This window comes from Pyxicephalus adspersus, chromosome 9, assembly GCF_032062135.1.
Source record: "Pyxicephalus adspersus chromosome 9, UCB_Pads_2.0, whole genome shotgun sequence".
Taxonomy (NCBI): domain Eukaryota; kingdom Metazoa; phylum Chordata; class Amphibia; order Anura; family Pyxicephalidae; genus Pyxicephalus; species Pyxicephalus adspersus.
Window position 1 is genome coordinate 20112473 of NC_092866.1, and position 19554 is coordinate 20132026.

The 19554-nt window shown below is 36.7% G+C and overlaps 1 protein-coding gene across 1 annotated transcript in view; it reads right to left on the minus strand.

The window, feature by feature from the left end:
* SMPD3 (sphingomyelin phosphodiesterase 3) overlaps window positions 1–19554 on the minus strand; it is a 116747-nt gene that overhangs the window by 12702 nt on the left and 84491 nt on the right. Inside the window, exon 3 of the mRNA XM_072422879.1 lies at window positions 5823–7403. Within this exon, the coding sequence (XP_072278980.1) occupies window positions 5823–7151 (1329 nt within the window). The 5' untranslated portion in view covers window positions 7152–7403. The remainder of the gene's footprint in view (window positions 1–5822; window positions 7404–19554) is intronic.

The window sequence follows — 19554 nt, forward strand, 5'->3', positions numbered from 1 at the left end:
TTTTTTTATAGTTGCTAACAAATGAAATACCTTCTTATGTCAGCCTACTTCTGCATGTCTTGCAGACTTTAGTAGTGAAATTTCCCAGCTTTTATTCTTTTGTTGGTCTTACAAACTATGTTTTAATTTACACACCACTCAGCAATGTGCAATAAGTAACTACATAAGTATATGAGGAACACAGAGGTAGGAATTTGATAAAGATGTGAAAATTGAAGTTGAGATATTGGGCCCTATTTATTAAAGTTCTCCAAGGATGGAGAGGATACACTTTCATCAGTGAAGCTGGATGATTCAGCAAACCTAAAATTGATTTCTTCAAAGTAATTTGCTATTTGCTGGCAAATGTTTTGAATCCTGAACCAGATCCATTCCAGGTTTGCTGAATCACCCAGCTTCATTGATGAAAGTGTATAATCTCTGTCCTTGGAGAGCTTTATTAAATAAGGCCCATTTACCTAACCCACCAAAAACTGTAACAAGCTTGGGGTGAACATGGCCTTTAAGAACATGATGCATTAGAAAAATATTTGGATACTTGGAGAAACCAATCACTAATCTGATTTCAGCAGTCTAGTATACCAGCTGAAATTTTAGATCAGATTCTAAGAGATAAATCTATAAGGTAAAAGGGGATATACTCGCCCCTGGGGTGAGGCCTAGAACAATGATATATATTTTACTTAAAAATGTGATAAGTTCACACTATTTCGTTTTTTTAGCATCTTCCTTCCAAATTCAGGTGATCTCTGACATGAAAGGTAAAGGAAATACTTCTGAATGTGTGACCCTTAGCAATTCTGTGATGCCATATGCCACCCACTGGCAATTCTAAAGCTTCAACTTCCTTTGAAGAACATCTCTTCTCTTTCTGGAGAAAAAAAACAATCAATGAGCATGTGGGCTTTACACCAAAATCACTGTAGGACATCTATCTGTGGTATTTAAAGACCTTCACATGGCTCACATCTGAGACCCCCTCCAGAGTCTCTCCGGATATATTTACAAAGGTGGGCTGGAAGTTAAGACTGAAACTCAACTATTACTTCATATTTGATTGGGGATTTTGTTGTATTTATTCATCTGCAATGGTATATTTACTTCTAAGGCCGAAAATTTTTTTATATTAGCTCTCCATTTGTATGGCACTTTACAATGGTTAGGCTTTTTAGAAGACATTCATTTGTACTGATATTCTCCCGTGAACCTACAACATCCAGCAGTAGTACTCATACATGAAAATATAGCTTATTAGCAAATAAAGCCTGTATATCTGTACCATGGTCAAAATGACCAAGACAAAGCCACCAATGTGGTGGAGGATTCATAGTACTCTCTCAGGGCCTAAGATTAGCAGACCTAAACTCAACATTTTTACTTTACATAAAAGGGTAGATAACCCTTATATATAAAGGTTAAAAAATAGTTTTAAATAATTAAAGTGCAACACCTTTTTTAGGTGGGATTGGGTGCAGCACTGCCCCTTTAGGTCTTGATTGCCACTGAATGGGAGTGCAGAGCCTCCCTGGATATCTACGTCACGCATCCCGGGAGGCTCTTGGCTGCTCTGTGCCAAGATTGGGCATGTGCAGAAGGGGCATTTTTTCCACTAAGGGAATTGAGGTATCTGCAGGATTAAAGCTAAGTGTGATTTATTTTATTTTTCACTTTAATTCCGCTTTAAGCCGAGCAACCAAGCCTTCATTCAATGACCTATGGTTACTTAGTAAAACAGGTTCATTACAAAGACTCCACAGGGCTAAGGACCAACACTGAAACTCTGGGTTTGATCAGTTTTGTCTGCAGGTCAGAATTACTATTGACCTGAATAGTATTAGTTGTGGGTACGGAAATGCAAAGAAACTCAAATGCAGCCTCTGGAAAGCTATGTGTACTGCCAAATTATAGTCAATTAGGATTTTGTCTTTTGTCTTGCATTTCAAACGCCCATCAAACACTGTGATGAAAGACCTATCAACACAACCGGTAAAATACCATTGCTTGCCAATACTAGGGCTACAGCAAGGTGCTTAAAAAAACTAAACAGATTGTGTACTCTTACATAGTATCTGGTTCCAAAATCTTTTGAGCCAGAATAAAATGACCATAGAGTAAGATGTAGGGTAACATTCAAGGCATGCCTTGTCAGGATGCATACCTATTTTAAGACTACCAGCTACTCCTCGTAGTGCAATACTCCACTTACAGCCATTCTGATGTGATGTACCACAGACCACAGAGGTAATACAGACCCAGACCTAACAAAATGGCAGACATACATCAAAATATGAATGTTTAGGTTGTCTTGGCTTCCATGGTTTTTATTATGTATTTTGCCCTATTTGATTGATGATTACATAAAATGTTAAATAAATATTATGTTAAGGAATAAAAACACCTAATACCATAACTAAAACATTTAAGCAAATATCATTATTTTTTGCCTGTAAATATTGCAGTTGAGTCTGCTCTGCATTAAATCTGGAAAGTAATTTATTAATTTGCTGTGGATAGTCCTAATTTTCTACTTTTCAGTACTATGGACAACACAAAGAAAACAAATAGTATTTAGTAAAGAGCTAGTAAGCATAATATATAGTAAATACACCTTTCCTCTACCTTCCGCCAGAAGAACTGGGCTTTCAGAATTTTTAAATTGTTTGTATGATTTTATATGATTTTTTAAAAATATAAATATAGTTTTTCTAATAATTATTTATACAATACTAAAAAATATTTTAATGTCAGTATAATTTCCTTTTAGAAACATGAGCATTTTAAACTGTACAAAAATAAAATGATGGTAATAGTAACAGACAAATGCTTTCAGCCTCAGTAGACTGAAGGACATAACCTGATTTCTCTACTCAATGAACACTAGCCCTTTTATATATTTTTAAAATTAAAATATATGAAATAAGTATTACTAAAAATATAATTGTTTAAACATAGCACATCATTAACTGCTATTTAACAGCTACAGATACACACAAACCACATATTTAATTGAAAGGGATTTGCACCATTTTTTGATGACAGCCCACCCTAACCCACAACACCAGCCCACCTCAACCCCATAATGTCCTGCCACTGATTTGGCAAATTATTGGCCTTACAACAGCTTGTCAAAGACTAGGCCTGGGCATAGGCTCTTCTAAATTTAATCACTTGGAGAGTTTGTAATCTCCTAAGCATACACATTCCCCATAGCAATAAATAAGGGTGTAAACTACATGTGCAGCCTCTGCTATGTCACTGATTTTTGGGGCAAAAAAACTTTATAGCATACTAAACACAAGTAAATTTTCCTATTCAATCAAGCAATCCATTTGAATATATATTACATATATATATATATATTATTCTATTTTATATATAAATAAATATATTTAAATATACAGATAGATATATATCATATTGTAATATATACTAGGCAAGCTGCCATTTGTGTAGTATTTGTATCTTCCCCACAGTTTGTATGAATGTGTGTATACATCTTTATTCCAATTTATGATTATTTGTGCAATTTTTGGACTGTATGGCGCAACCGAAAATTATATATTAATCATTTTTATTAAAATGAATATTACATTTTTCTTCAATAACTAAAAGATTGATTGGTGATCATTTTGCTTTCTGGAATATGGAGAATTAACACTAAAGAACAGACTGTGCATCCCTTGTTGTGTGTGGTAATACAAATGAATGTAGACAATGTATGAATGGCTTTAGACTGGTTGAGGATGGCTAGGACCATTATTTTTCCTTTTTACTTCAAACACTGATATTTAGGACAAATGTAAATAATGGGAGCTAAATCTTTCACTCATTCTAATATTACTCAAGAGTAGCTTTCTGCTAAGGTTCCAAAGACTGCTCAAATCCAGCAGGCTGCCGTCTTTCTTTGCTGCATTTTCTAAGGGAGGGAACATACAAACTTCTTGTAACAGAAGAATTATACCATTTGAAATCCAAATCTTTTGTTCAAAAATGTATTTCAATAATGATTATAGTTGCTTCCCTATTCTTTTTTCATCTATGGTCCAAAATGCTTTTATACCTCACACAGGTTCCTTTTATACTCAAAAGACAGCTTTTGTTTAACTGCCAAGAAAAAGGTAATGACACTCAAAATCAAAACGTTACATTGAAAATAATGCTGGTGATCAATGACGCTCATCAGACTGTAAAATGCTTCATGGAAAGATTTGATATATAAGTCTCTTAACCTTCACCTTCATAAAGTGAGATAATGAATGTATTCAGATCTATTTAGAAGGTACATGCATCAAAATAAAGACCTATCTGTAAATGTCTATTCCACTTACGCCACATAGCGTGGCGTCCCACAGTCTGATGCAAACCATGCACAATGTAATGGCTATATAACCCAACACAAATAGGATGACATAAAGTACCCCTGGGTTACTCTGACCTGCCCTTGCAGCCTAGCATAGTCAGACAGCTTGGATAAAGTACATTGAGGCACACATGTCATTCAGTAATATGTATATACTGGAAAAATGGAGGACTGAAAAGGGAAATGCTGAGCTCTGAGTTATTGAACCTGTAAAAGATGCAGTAAAAAGAATATATAGATAATAGATTTCTTCATACATACTCAAACCTCTTGATTTGTACATTTTTCCATACCTAGTTTCAGTGCTCAACCCAGAAATTTTTTTAAGCCGGGTGGGAAGAAATTGTAGGCGGGTGGCAGCCACTGTATTGTGACCAAACTCTTTAGTAACCACCCAAAAACAGCCGGGTGGGTGCTGAAAAGTGCCGGGTGGTGCGCCCAACTAAAAGGGCCTGGGGAGAACCCTGTAGTTTGAACCTCTTTGTCAAAAACACAATGCCATGTTCCACATATTTTTATCACTCACTGTAACTGAGCATAATTTACTTTCTTTTTATGTTTTGTGGCAAATCACCACAAAACCCAATAAACACCTTACCAAGTCTATTATTGTCTTTTATAAAACAGAAGTAAACTTGAATAGCTTTAGAATAGTTAAAGATAGATGGTGTTAAGGTTGCATATAACAATAATAAATATTTGTGCAGTTTATCAAAGACATTACAAAGAGGAAGTTTTGGCACATAGGTATAGTTTGAAAACATGATATAAAGGTGAATTCCTATTTAAAAGCAACTTGTCGAGACAGATATATGGGAGCTGCCACAGCTGACTTGTTTTTTTAGGAAAAATGCTCCAGGGCTTTTATCCCCATCATTTTTACAGTGTTTTTTTTTAGCAGAACTGATTTGCAGGTGCTTGTTCCACTATAGTAGCTTATCACCAGTGAACAAAAGATGAACATGCGCGTCTAAGTCAACAATGGCATCTTTCAAATGTCTATCCTGACAGGTTACCTTCAGGTACTGCTTGAGACATGCTACTTGCATGTACGGTAAAAAAAAATCCCCACTGGTCCTAAAGCCAGGAGACTTCTTTTCCTACAACTGTACTTCCTTCTCCACCTTGTGCACCTTATTATTCGTAAGGGAAAATTTAAATCACAAGGACTGACCAATGATAAGGAATGCAAGATGGAAAGTGATGGGCCAAGCCAAACTTTGGGAACTTTACAAAGTATTTGAATACACATGCGGTAACCACAGTAGGTGCCTATATTACATATCTACCTATAGTTTGCAGTTTTAAAAAAATAAAGTTTCCTTTAAAAGCACTAAGGGCAGCATAACTGGCCCTGAACATCTAGTAGTTTGACAACTACTGCATTACAGATTATTTTCCAATGTACTTTTAAGCATGAAGCCAAACTATATAGCTTAAATAAAACATACCAGTTACTAACCTTGACAAACAAAGCTCCCTTGGCGGCCAGCGCATCTGATCCTCTCCCATTGGGATAACAGTGATAGGTAGCGTCCAGTATGGGGTATCGGCTAGCAATCATAAGTCCACTGTTTAGGAACTTAAAGCCACAGCAGCCATAAAAGCTATATACCCCCACGTCATACAGAATGTATTCAAAATAGTAGTGTAGCTGTTCTTTCAACTTCTCTGCAGCTCGTTTATCAAACACTTCCTGCAGGCACAGGAAGTCCAGGTTGGCTGGGAAGAAGGCAGATATTTCATGGTCTAATATATCATCTGCATGCTTTTTTTTGCGAGCTGCAGCTTTCTTAATGATGGATGCCTTGTAAAGGAGTTTGTTGTTAATGCCACTTTGGTCAGTAGTTCCATCTGCCACCCTTGCCTTGACTAAAGACTCACGAGAGGTGGTACAGCTGTCCAGGCTCCCACCATCCCCCTCCCTGTGCTTGTGGTTAGAGGTTGGGCTTTTCTGGAAGTCTGGCTCTGCGTCAGCCAAGCATGCCACATTCACGTGTCCAACCATGGCATCAGGATCATTGTCCGATATGTGACCACTGTCATCCCCACTGATGCGAATAATACAAGGACTGTCTTCCCCTTCACCCATGTCCCCTCCATTCTTCCCATCACGACCTTCTTCACTGCTGTTTTCCCCAACATTGTCTCCTTTGTATTCCATAGATGTTGTTCTCTTCATGCCCATGTTTACTGCTCGGTGGGTAACATCAGTCCCTTGTGGGGACACAAGACTACTGAAACTTGCAGCACTAATTGAGGTGTTGGTAGGAGAATCTATGTATATCTTGATTTGAGGTCTACTGGCCCCATTTCGTATTCTTCTGCCAATCTCTTTAGCCCGTGCCTGAGTGTTGAAGAGGTTTGTAAACCTTGCAAGTGAATCAGGTAACAGACAGACATTGGCAGATCCAAAACAGAAGCTATTAACACTTCCTGTGCCTCTCCATTCTGTCAACAAGGTTGCTCCAGTGGCCCTGGCCTTATCCTGCAGGCGGGAATAGATGTAAGGTCTACGAACAGCTTGAAGAGGTGACCATACCAAAAAGCCAATAAGAGCAAAGGGAAGAGAAGAAACTAGCAATGCCAAGTAAATTGGAGTAGTGATAATAATGCAAAGTGCTTGGAAGTAACAAGGGTCATCAGCTCTCTGACGCTTTTCATAGGTGGTAGGCAAGAAGGAGGCCAGGAGACGATCTCCAAGCCAGAAACAAGGGAAAATCAATGCCCAGGACAGGGAGTGGAGGAATGAAAGGAAGCTACTGGGAAAGGGGGAAGTGTGCAAAACCATCTCAGCTCAGTGGTGTCCTCTTCATGGGAGCTACTGCATGATGTCACTGTTTACCAATCACAATGAAGGACCAGGAGGCAGGATCCACCTCCAAGCCCACTCCCAAAGGGAGAAATTTGCAGTTCTGAAAATATCACCTTGACATGTCACCAGAACAGCCAGTATATCTAGGAGCAGGATGCACTTGGGATGTGTGCGGTATCATTGTATTCTCATTGTTTTATCCAAGTCTTCATACTGAGGTCAAAGTGCCTGCAAGAGTAAAAAGAAAATGTAATTTAGTTACGTAAGAATATTCCTTACTGTAAAAATTAACAAATAAATCATTTTAAAATAATATTCTATTTATGTTATTCCTTTATGTTTATGCATACATTGTTTTCATGATATTATATTCTATCTATGCCTACTGGAACTGTAGACGCGTGGCAAGAAAAAGTGAAATTGGGTAAAGTGAACTTTTTCTCCTTCAGTCATTCAACCCTATTGTGTCTGCAGAAATATTTTTACAATACAATGGTCATCAATATGTTAAAACAACTACTCAAGCACCCCTTGTAGCATTATGGATTGCCCTTTCACTGTCATTTTTGCAGGAGAAATTAGCATGAAAATATAAATGAAGACTGGAAATTATTACACATAATACTCTCATTGCATGTTATACATGTAACAATGGCACTGTAAGATTCATACTGGTAAGCCTTTAGCATTAGTTAGTAGCATTTTTTTATTAGTTTCAGTAAGGCATTCCTATAGGTAATGCAGAGTTATCCCACAGAGCCTGAAATATGAACATTTACCTAAGACATGGTTAAATGGTGATCAGTAGCTCCAATCACTTGACTAAAGCAACTATTCCCCACTTTTAAAGTGGTAAACAGGGTGTTTGGAAAAAAAAAAAAAAAAAAACACTGATCTTGTTGTGGCCTTTATTGTTCCCCGTGGTGGTGAACACTATCTGGTGATCTATAAAGTGACATGTTAATGATATGACATTTCCCTTATTACATTTACATATAATGCCCCTCTGTCCTTTCCACCTCAGTTCTGCCTCTTGGAGTGGATATATACACTTCTATAATAAAAATGTATTATTTCATTATTAAAAAGTATTATTATTATTTTGCATTAATATTATTATTTTGCATTAAATCTTTCATTCAGCCTAAATTATACGAATATTTTGAAAAGCAAGGAAAATAGTTGCGAAAACTAACTTGTTTATTCATTTTTGTGTATTTATTTTATTAAAAATTCATTGTTAAGAAAATCCTTATGTAAGAACAAGCGGAAGACTGGAAGATAAGGCACAATTAATAGCAAGTGTGAGACACAGCCCAGTAGTCATTAAATAAACAAAGACAAGATTATCTTGTACATGGAAACCATAACAGACTAAAGACTAAATAAGCCATCACTGTCAACAATGAAACTGGTAGTTTGTAGCAATTAAGATTTTCCAGTTCATGATAAGAAGTACAACCCTGTCTGTTTTCCATTTTCATAGATAAAATAGTGAAAAATAGCAAATAGGAACAGAGACAGAAAAATAAAGGGGAACGGGAGGCACACTAGGAGAAAGAAAAACATGAAGAAAAAAAAGTCCTCACAAAATACCAAGGGCATTCATTTGGGGGTCACTTCTGGGACACCCAAAAGGGTCCTAGACCCCTTTGATTTACGGAACTCTTATACCAATACAACTAGGTGTGATAAAAAGAGGCCAGTTTATGGTATAGGCTGGAGGTCCATCAACATGATTTTGTTTGTTCTAACACATAAACGGATTGTCGGAGGTATTGGCTTCTTCCAGTACCAAGTGATGTAAGCCCTGGGGGCATTGAATAGATAAATCAATATGGATTTCCTTTACCCCTTTAGCAGAAAAAAGGATGGATCAATGTTATTTCCTGATTTTTTTCCTTGAATGGTTATTTCCCTTAATCTTATATCCCACTTCTTAAAAGGTGCTACAAATCAGGTCTATGTGTTAGGGAGTGTGTTTGAAAGTCTATCTATCTATGTATCTATTTATCTATCTATCTATCTATCTATCTATCTATCGCTGAGAGCATTCAGTAGGTCTGATTTATTAAAACTTTCCATGGCAGGGGAAGTTACACATTCATCAGCGAACCTGGGTGATCCAGCAAAGCTTTGCTGGATCACCCAGCCTTGAAGAAGTTTAATAAATCAGGCCCAGTGACTCAAAGGGAGGAAGTATAAAAAAATGAATGTGTCAGATGTACTGTATAGAGGATAGAATAAAGTGGGACCTGAAAAGCCCTGAAAAGAAATCCAGACTGTAAGACTTAGTTCCCACATCACCATTGGAACTAAAAAATAAAATAAAATGCTGGGCCCTATCCAATAAATTACAATGGTAAGGATGATAAGGAAGTTTCAAGATAGTTTCAAGTAAAGTTTCAAGGCATCTAGTTTTGGAGATCCATCTGTAATTTCTGTAACTAAGCTTAGGAAGTACAGAGAATAGACCTAAGAAAGGTTCCTGGGAATAACAATGCCCACATATTCGTTAGGGTGGTGTATTCATTTTTGGTAAAATATATCCTTTTTTGCTTTCTTCTTTTATTCCAGCTGGATATTAGGCTCCATCTACCATCTTTATATACCCTGGTATCTACACTTACTGCCCCCCTCATTATACACTTGAGTGACTTCATTAGCAAAAGTCTACACTCTTACAAAATTTGCTTGCAGCCGAACTAAAATAGTATGGTTGTCTTGGGACAGAAGGCAGTACTGCAGTACATTTTCCTTGATACACACTTCCAAATCAACATTCAAGGGATAGTTGAACAGCCCGCTGAGTGATCATCGAACACTATCATAGCGTAGAAGATATTTCTCTCACATAAACATGAAGTGTTTTCTCCCTGGGACTCCATTAACTCTCTTTTTTAGCCAGGAGCCATTTATCTTTCCCAGGACAGAACAATAACCATTATTTCCTGTGACAACTCCACTGAGAAGAAGAAGAACAGATCAATTGTGCACCTTCAGTCTGCCAGTGTTTGGGGGAGTTTGCTCCCGGAGGCCAGAACTCTGTTACAGCAGAGCTGCCTGTGTGCAGCAACAAAGATTTATTGGTGCTCTCTGCAAATATCTATCAATCTCTGCAGACGCTGCGTAAAGTCGCTTACTCCCAGTCTTCTGAAAGTTTGATTTTCCATCAATTTTCTAGTCAATGTTATCCTTTATGCAAAGATATAAAAATAGCGAAAGTAAATGACTAAATAGAACAATGAAAAATTCTGGTCTTATAAAAAAAATAGAGAATATTGTTTTAAAACTATATACAGGGAATTTACCATCACACTGATATTCAAGCACAGAGTACTTAAGGCTGGAGGTACATGGTAGTAGGTACATGCAGTAGGTGGGTGTACTACTTTTGGAAGGGCACGGCACTGAAATGCAACATGCTGCAACACACGTTCACTGGCGGAGTGTGATGGGGTGCGAAATCTCCTTCAGGTCTACCATTAACTATGTAGTAAAACTGCTTTTTGGTCTGTTTGAATTGATTTTTTAGGGCTGTTCTCATATTTATTATTATTATTAATATTATTTTTTACAACCTAAAAGTCTATTATTAAAAAAGAATTAAAGTGTATCTAAACTTTACAAAAATGTAATATATATTTGTTGCCTAACAAGTACTTACATGCAATGGCTGCATCCTGGGATGATAACACTCCTTTACTGTACTATATTAGGAGATCACTGTTACCTTTGGTCAGGAAGTGAGCTGGGACTTGAGAACAAGTCCCCCCTCTTGTCCTAACACAAGAATTGCTGTTCTGTAGTCCTAAAACTATAACAAAACACACCCATCTTTATATTCAAAAAAACATAAGGGAACAACTAAGATGGTTATTTATACTTTTTGTTATATTACAACCTACTTTTTTTTGTTATTATTGTTAAAGAGGAACTAAACCCAAAACTGCCTAAAACAAAAAAAAAATAGTCTTACATTCAATCCCGCAGGGCAGCCCGATCCAACCGGAGGTCTCTTCCATCGTGTCCCGCGTCGTACTAGCATCCACCCGCGAGCCGGCGCACCGCCATCTTCATCTCTTCTTCCTGTTCTTCTTCCCACGTCACCCGACCCAGGCCCAAGATCGGGTGACATTGGTTGGAAAAAAAAAAAAGCCGATCTCACTACGCATACGTGGGATCGGCAAATTTTTTTCCCACATAAGGCTCCTTCTGCGCAGGTCTAAGATGCTCGAGCATGAGCAGAAGGAGCTCCCAATAGCCTCCCGGGATGCCTGAAGTAGGTAACCCATTTTACTTAACATAAAAGAGTTGTCTACTATAAAACCTAGAATAATATATTTACCAAAGAAATGCAGCTCCAATGCATATAAATACACAATATCATGTGACCATACCAATCTACCAGTATTTTTTATGTATGAGAGTACATCAAAACAACATGGTGATACTGCCTTTGGTGGAAAAATTAATTCAGGACTCCAGTGTCCTGAATTACCTTGTCACGTGTAAAAACAAAGATAATAATAATAATAATTTCACCTCACCTGCCTTGTTAGCCAAATAGACTAATTGCATAGTTAATAGACTGCTGTCTTTCTTATTAAAATGTTTACTTATATGATGCAGTGCAGTTCCGTCAAAATAAAGATCAATCATTCAGCCAAATGGTGCAGGTTCTCTTATCTTGAATGACCTAGTATATTGTATGTGTTTTTTTGTAATTAAATTTAATAAAAAGAAATTGAAAACCAAATGGTGCAGGTTGCCTAGCTAGGTCCACACTAACATTTTTCGCAGTTTTTATCCTCTCCTGCTTGCTACATAATTATTTTTCAAGCCTTTTTTGCTGCCCCAAATTAGTATCTGTGTAGGTGGTATGTTCATACCAATGTATTGAACGCCTACTCATCACAGATCAACAGGCAAGTCATAAAAAACAAGAGAAACTGTTAAACTTTACCAAATCTACTTTCACAAATAGGTCCTGTTGCGGTTCTGTTACAGCTGCCCTGTTACCTTTGGTTATATTTTAAGGCAAAAAATGTGGTTTTATACTCTTAACAGTTAAAAGTTGATCTGGGAATGTGAACATTAGCGTGGAACTAACCATATCTGCATCTGTGTAAATTTGTAAATGCAGAACCATGTCTTTGTGTATGAAACCCCATGAAATTAAGTTTTCCCACAAATCTGAACAAATGTGACCAACAACCATTCTGTTTTTGAGCATAATTACCTGATAATCTGGCTGATATTAATACATGTAAGGGTGAGTACAAGCACTACTGCTAGTCCAAGAATGCAGTGTATTCACCTTGATCTGCAGAAATAGCGGACTGCTTACCAGCTATTATTACTAAAAAGGTTAGTGTCAGAACTTGACAGATAATTGTTTCCTTGCCTGCCGTTCCACACATACATGTGTCATATATCACAATGGTAAGGTTGCACTTTAGTTGTGGCCATGGGAGGGAAGGGGGTCAAATACCTCAAATATAAGTTCTGGAACTTATTATTAAGGAAAGATTGAATTACATCACTGAAAACTAGGCAAAGCAGCTGAAGTCAGGGTCCAAGGTGGACATTTCATATCTATCTAAAAATTTACATATGGAGTGTCACTATAGGTAATATACTGTTATAGACTGTTATAATATATTCAGTTATATACAGTTATTTTACTGTATTTAAATCCTAAAGCTTGTCTTGGCTCATGTAGCCCCTAGCAACCTGTAGGAACCCTAGCTGAGAAACACTGGTCTAAACAAACTAGGCCTTATTTAATAAAGCTTTCCAAGGCTGGAGAGGATATACTTTCATCAGTAAACCTGTGTGATCCAGCAAACTTGGAATGGATGTCCTAAAAGTCATTTGCTATTTGTTAGCAAATGTTTTCAATCCTGGACCAGATCCATTTCCAGGTTTTCTGCATCATTCAGATTCACTGATGAAAGTGTATCCTCTCCAGCCTTGGAGATCTTTAATAAATTGGGCCCACTCTGTCCTTCTTGTTTCAGCTTGTTTGATACTGTATGTACACCCAACCATTAAGGATGTAGTCTATATACAGGGAGAGCTATTTCTTGGGTATAAATAAAAAAAGTCACCAAAACAAAACAGCCAATACAGAACACCTACTTTATTAATTGATGTTTTGAATTGCACTTTTGGAAGTATAAAGTTTTTTTAATCTAGTTTTTGATTTTTTTTATGTTGTTGCAATTATACATTTTAGTTGTTTTTAAATCTCTACATGAAGATGATATTTTGAAAAAATGTTTGAAAAATGAAAAGAATGTTTATGTTTAAATGTTATTAACTTATTAAGGTTGAAAGCCTAAAATTTCCTATTTTGGATTTTACAGTGCTAGGAGCATTTGAAAGACTAGAGAAAAAGAAGAAAAAGAGTAGGGTAGAACAGGGGTCCCCAACCCCTGGTCCGTGGCCCACTAGTGGGCCACAGGCGTCTGAAAGCTGGGCCGTGAGAGAACAGAGACCAGTGGTCCCCAACCTGTGGTCTGCGAAAAAAATTTGGTGGTCTGCGGCTCTGGCTGTTGCGCCCCTCAGCGGGGTCAAAAGTAGGACCCTACTTGGGGGGCACACCGGGCGGGTTGTCTCTCTAGACACAACCCACCCAGGAGTTCTGGCACCATGATGTCACTATGGGGGAAGCTTCTTCCCCTTTGAGTGACACACGGCTCCCTGCGCATGTGTGGTCCTGAGTCTGTAAATTTAGTAGAGGACACCAGACTAAATAGGTGGTTAACCAAGTTAAAACAAAATGCTATCTATTTAGCCTTTTCACTTGTTCATATGACTAAAATAAACAACAGATACATCACAGGATACATTCGACTTCCAGAAAACTTCCAGAAACCTGAAGCACCTAAATTATGTGGGTTTTTTTTATCTTTTTGTCTTATTACTAGCCATAGCTGTTTAAATATCTCTGCAGTTTTTCCTATTTTTATAGTTTAGTGTATTCCAATCTGTACTTTCCTGCGTTCATCAAAAGACTATAAGGTTTGGCACTTCTTTACCACAGCGTGCATGAACAGGAAGCACAGTATGTTAAAAGGAAGCCGCTTTGATAAATCCCTGCCTTGGTGTCTCCTGCTCTCTCATTAGCCTCCGCTGCACACAGTATGGAAAGTGATTCTGGGTGCTCGTTAATACCTGCTGGAAAAGCTCTAGGGTTACAAGTGCAGTAAGGCAGAGAAGAATGTGCCTCGAGGACAATCAGTAACTTTTTATAAAAGAGCTGAAACATCTCGACACACAAATCCTCAGATGAGAAGCAGATTTACATTTTTTATCAAGTTATTACAGTGCATAATATTATATCTACATGTAATAGTTAGTAATAATAAATTGCAGAGTACTTATTTTTTGGCAAGATTTTATAGGATATTTGAAGGATTGCATGCAGATTTTTGGGGGGGCAGGGGAAAAGCTATGTGTTGGTGACCGGATGTTAATTGATTATACTATAAAGATGAGTTGGGGCAACTGTTAGCTTAGAAAAATTGAATGAAAGTTTAGAAAACAGAATTGAGCACTGAAAAAGACTAAGCAAAGAAATGTGCTGGGTTAAGAGTTGGGTGCTGAGGTTGGAGAAAGGAAGAGGTAAAGTCTGGAAAGGATAAAACACAGAACTGTGTGCTGTGGTAGAGGGGTAACGCTTCATTTTCAGACAAGTTCTGGATTCTGACGCAAAAAAGCTATGTAACCCGTTTCCACATTTTTACTATAAATGCATAAAGGTGTGCTCAGCTATAAGAAAACATTTTCCAAATGGATCAATTAATGTTCCTATTAACTGTGATCCTTGATATGCCCAGGTTGAGACTGGAGGAGCTATCTCAATAAAAAAAGCGATTGGCCGAGATGGATTTTCCAATTACTTTTGTTTTCTCCTGGGATAAGCTGCTTGTCCCTTGAACTCTGCTTTTACTTCTGTATGCAAACATACTTTTTAACACCACACTCTTCCATTAGCATGAACCTACTTTTGTCAGTATTGCATTATTCTTTAGTAAATAAGGGGGAGATATTGATAAAGTTGGTGATGAGATATTGGGACTTGGTTACAAACCACATCACATTTACCAAATTTGTAGCCATGCACCAAAGTCTTATCATATAATACAAAATAAAGAACAAAGGGGATATTGATTCTGTTGACCATTGTATGGATTAATGAAGGATATTCATTTAGTACTGACATCTAATATGTTTATACTGATCAGTTACAGGGATATAGCCACACATTGCACATATTTATTTAACCCTTTTAGTACCAAAAGTAAACAGCCCTAAAAATATACCAGAAGATATATTATACTAAGTAATCTTTTACATACATTGCATAGCAATGTAGACTGAGAAGTCACTGTGTGCACTCTTGAAACACAAAACATGACTTGACTTTGCCAATTTCACCAAAAGCATTAGCTCTGTGGTGGGTAGTAAGTGGTATTAACATTTAAAACTCCTACAGTTCACAATAACAAGTGAGAGAGCATGGGCCTAGATGCCATGTCCAACCAACCTATGGTACTGACCAATACAAAAACCTTCTACCACACCTACTACCTTACAGCACCTTAAACTTTGCCAAACACTTCCTCTTGGAGTCACAAGCCTAGACTCTGGGCACCCGTGGCCTCCTATTTCCATATACAGTTTTTAAAGGAAAAGCAGTTTGCTTCACCAATGTTGAAGGCTTTTCAGTGGTTAACTTACTGTCTGTAACCACATGTATACGGGAATGCAGCAGGAACTGCTGGGAAGGCTTGACTTCTCTCATTACATTACATATTGAAGGGAAAGCTCACTTTACTTTTACTCAAATGCCTTTAGAGATAAAGCATAAATCATCCCTGATCTGGGCCAGCATTCAGATAGTCAAGGCACAGCCAAGCATCTAACAAATTGATCAGATGAATGTGAATTCCCTCATCCAAGGAAGAAAATTATTTAAGACCAACAGGATGACACAGAGAGACCTGAGTATAAAATCACAGACCAAATCTGTTCCTTAAAGGCTTTTAACAGGAACAATGAGCTAAAACATTTTAAACTATAGGAAAAATATTATACTCAAACGTAGGACAGTGAAATAATCTTTTCTAAAAGCAATATTAACTAGGACAAAACTTTCCACTGTATCTATTCATTGGAAACAAGTGTTCAAACAACATCGAGTGATTACTTAGTTATTGTGCTGCTGATCTTCATTGCTCAATCAACAGGTTGCCATATTTCTAAGTGGTTCTTGGATCACAAACTGGCTACAAATTCTTTAGGGGCCACATGAAACATACTTTCATTATTATACAACACTATATGAATATTTAATAATCATAATAACAATGGTCTTTTCATATTGTGTTTCCCCCATTTTTATAAATAAATGAAAATATATACCCAGAGAAGCAGGGATTTGCTGTTCCCAAAACAATAGACATACAATGAAATTTTCTGGTGTACTGCATTTTGAAGCAGAAACATCAGCAGTCCTTACAGACATAGACAAGTACCTTATGTTATTGAATAGAAGGGGAACTGGAGGCTAGTCATAGATCATAGGCACGCAGATGACATTACACAAATTGCTATGAGACAGAAAGACTACAGGTTAGGTTAGGTCTTAGTGATGATGTAGTAATGTTAAATTTATACACGAATGTAATTACTTCTAATGACAGAACTTTACTGAAGGTTGAAAGGAAGCATATGACAACTAAGATATATTTAATGATTCTTAACAATTACTAATGCAGTTGTTGAAGAGGACATGTGGTTCATGTGGATAGGCAAACAATAATAAATAAGGTTTTTTTTACTGATCTCCACAATATCCTGGTCAACAGATCAGATCAGTCTACTCAGTGTTTATTAAAAAATGATACATACAACGACATCAATAGACATATGTACATTAGAGTTTCAAATCACAGGGAGGTCATGTGAGACCTTAATGTACCTAATGTATGTCCAATGTTGTTGGTATATGTATTATTTATTTTACCATTATTAAATTATAGTTTTATGAATTGAAATGAAATGACAAAAAGTGCCTTAAAAGTCCACAATTACAATTGTTGGTATGGTTTGTACCTTTGATGATACTAGGTCTTCATCTTGGTACTACTTACAGTTGTTAATCTATAGAATTCTCCCCATAAAGCTTCCCCTTCCTATGTACTCCTCCCCCATACAGTATTTCTTTCTTATTCTTCAGTTTCTGCCCCTCATTTATAAATTTCTGTTCTCCTTAGAGTATCCTGCCAAAGAGTAAGTATCAAACCAACTACAAGTCAGTAAGATTGGCTCATTAAGCCTGGTTTATTAAAGCTCTCCAAGACTAGAGACGATATACTGTCATGGGCGAACCTGGGTGATCCAGCAAACCTGAAATAGATCTGGTCCAGGACTGAATCCAAGTAAGATCTTTGGGAGTATTTTTAATGTCATACATTATTCATCCTGTTTATTTTAGTATATGATACTGCAGTAAATTATATATTGTTAGTTGTTTTACTTTTTGTGTTTTATTGTTAGTGCCAAGCGTGGTATACTCATGTATTGTCAGGCTTGACAATATGTTGCCTAGATAATCCTACTGTCAATGTGGGCATTGACGAATATTATCTATCTGATCCCAAAAGCACACTACCAAAAGCAACACCAAAATTTTAGTTACACTTCTGGTTCTTGAGATATGTTTTTAAAATGTGTCTGTGCCTATGATACAAAAGGAAAATCCTTTTGAGTTATTGGAGTTTACTAACTGATAAGTCATAATCAGCTTGTCATTTTATGTTTCACCCCAAAAGTTTTGGTTCACCCCACACATTATTTTGCCCAAGGATCTGAACAGACCATAATCATACCATAATAACAGAGAGTCAGTGGTATGGCATTCCAGATAGACATAGCTACTATTTTTCTCAACTCCTCGGAGAATTTAATTAAACCAAGCTAAAATGAATGAATGCAACTAATAAAACAAAAATGCATCCCTTATTATATTAAAGCCAAATCAGATGCAAGTTCTGAGCAAACCCCAAGCATACTAGAGAGATAAAGTCTCCCTAGAATAACTCCACCCAATACATGTATTTAAAAAAAAAATATTCCAAGTTTACCCTTTATGTCCTCTAAAAAAAAAAATTGATGCACCAATGTGTTTGACTACAGGTATTTATGTTGCTTTAACTAACTTTAAAGTATGTTCACTGATAAGCTAGTTAGGATCAATTCTTCACAATCTAATGAACAGTATAAGTTAATACAAGCACTCGAAAACACTGAAGGGGCTTTTTATTATTTGCAGATCTTTTAACATACTGAAAAATCAATAATTTCCTTTTGTACAAAAGAAAAGCTTGCCAAATATGCAATATGCAATATTTTCACTCTAAAACACTTGTAACACTGATCGAACATTGTGGTATTTTAAATACCTGTAGTCAGTATCAAGAATCAATTTCAGTAGATTGCAATTACCATTGTAATATTGATTGAAAATACCAATGAGAGAAAATTGCAAAAAGAAAGTTTTTTGTTTTGTTTTACAAAAAGGAAATGTAAATAAAAGGACACCCATCTATTGACAACATATATGGTTATACAATAGCAATATAGGAGAATAAACTAGCTGTGACACAAGCATATGTTGAAGAGGATCCCATTAATGATGTATGAGATGTCTGTATTCATGTTTTACAGTATGTCTCTTAAACATGTATGTAAATAAATCCTGGCTTTATTAATAAGGTTGTCAAATACCAATTAGGTTTTCATCAATTCATAACAAAATCTATATGTGAAAAATCAATAGGAAGGTATATATTGTCATTTGGCAGTTTGTAAGCTTTATAGTCACCCCAATGAGAATACCTATACATTAGGTTCTATCGATAAATTGGTGTGAATATTTATTGCAAACTGCTAATTTTAGCAATGAACTATTATAGGGCGAGTTTTTTCATTTGTCCCAGTTTCAGAAGTTGGGATAGCTGCTAGCATGCAGATAAGCTGTCTTTCTAAACGAGATATAAAGGGAACCTGTGCTTTGAGAAATATAGATGCTACTATTGTTGTTTTGTTGGCTAGCTGGATGCTCCTTTGTTTTCAGTCACCAATCTGAAATAATTATGCAGTGAAGATTATAGACAAATCTCCTGATCTTGTTTTATGTTACCTAGCATAAAACCAATGAAAAATGTAGGGCTTTTTGATTTTTAGAAGACAAGGCTACAAGTAAGAGCCTCCATATCCTCCCAGCACAGGTTAAAATTACACCCCTTGCAGATCTCTTCGCTCCTCCAATAACCTGGCTCATAACCTTGTCCCATCCAAGACT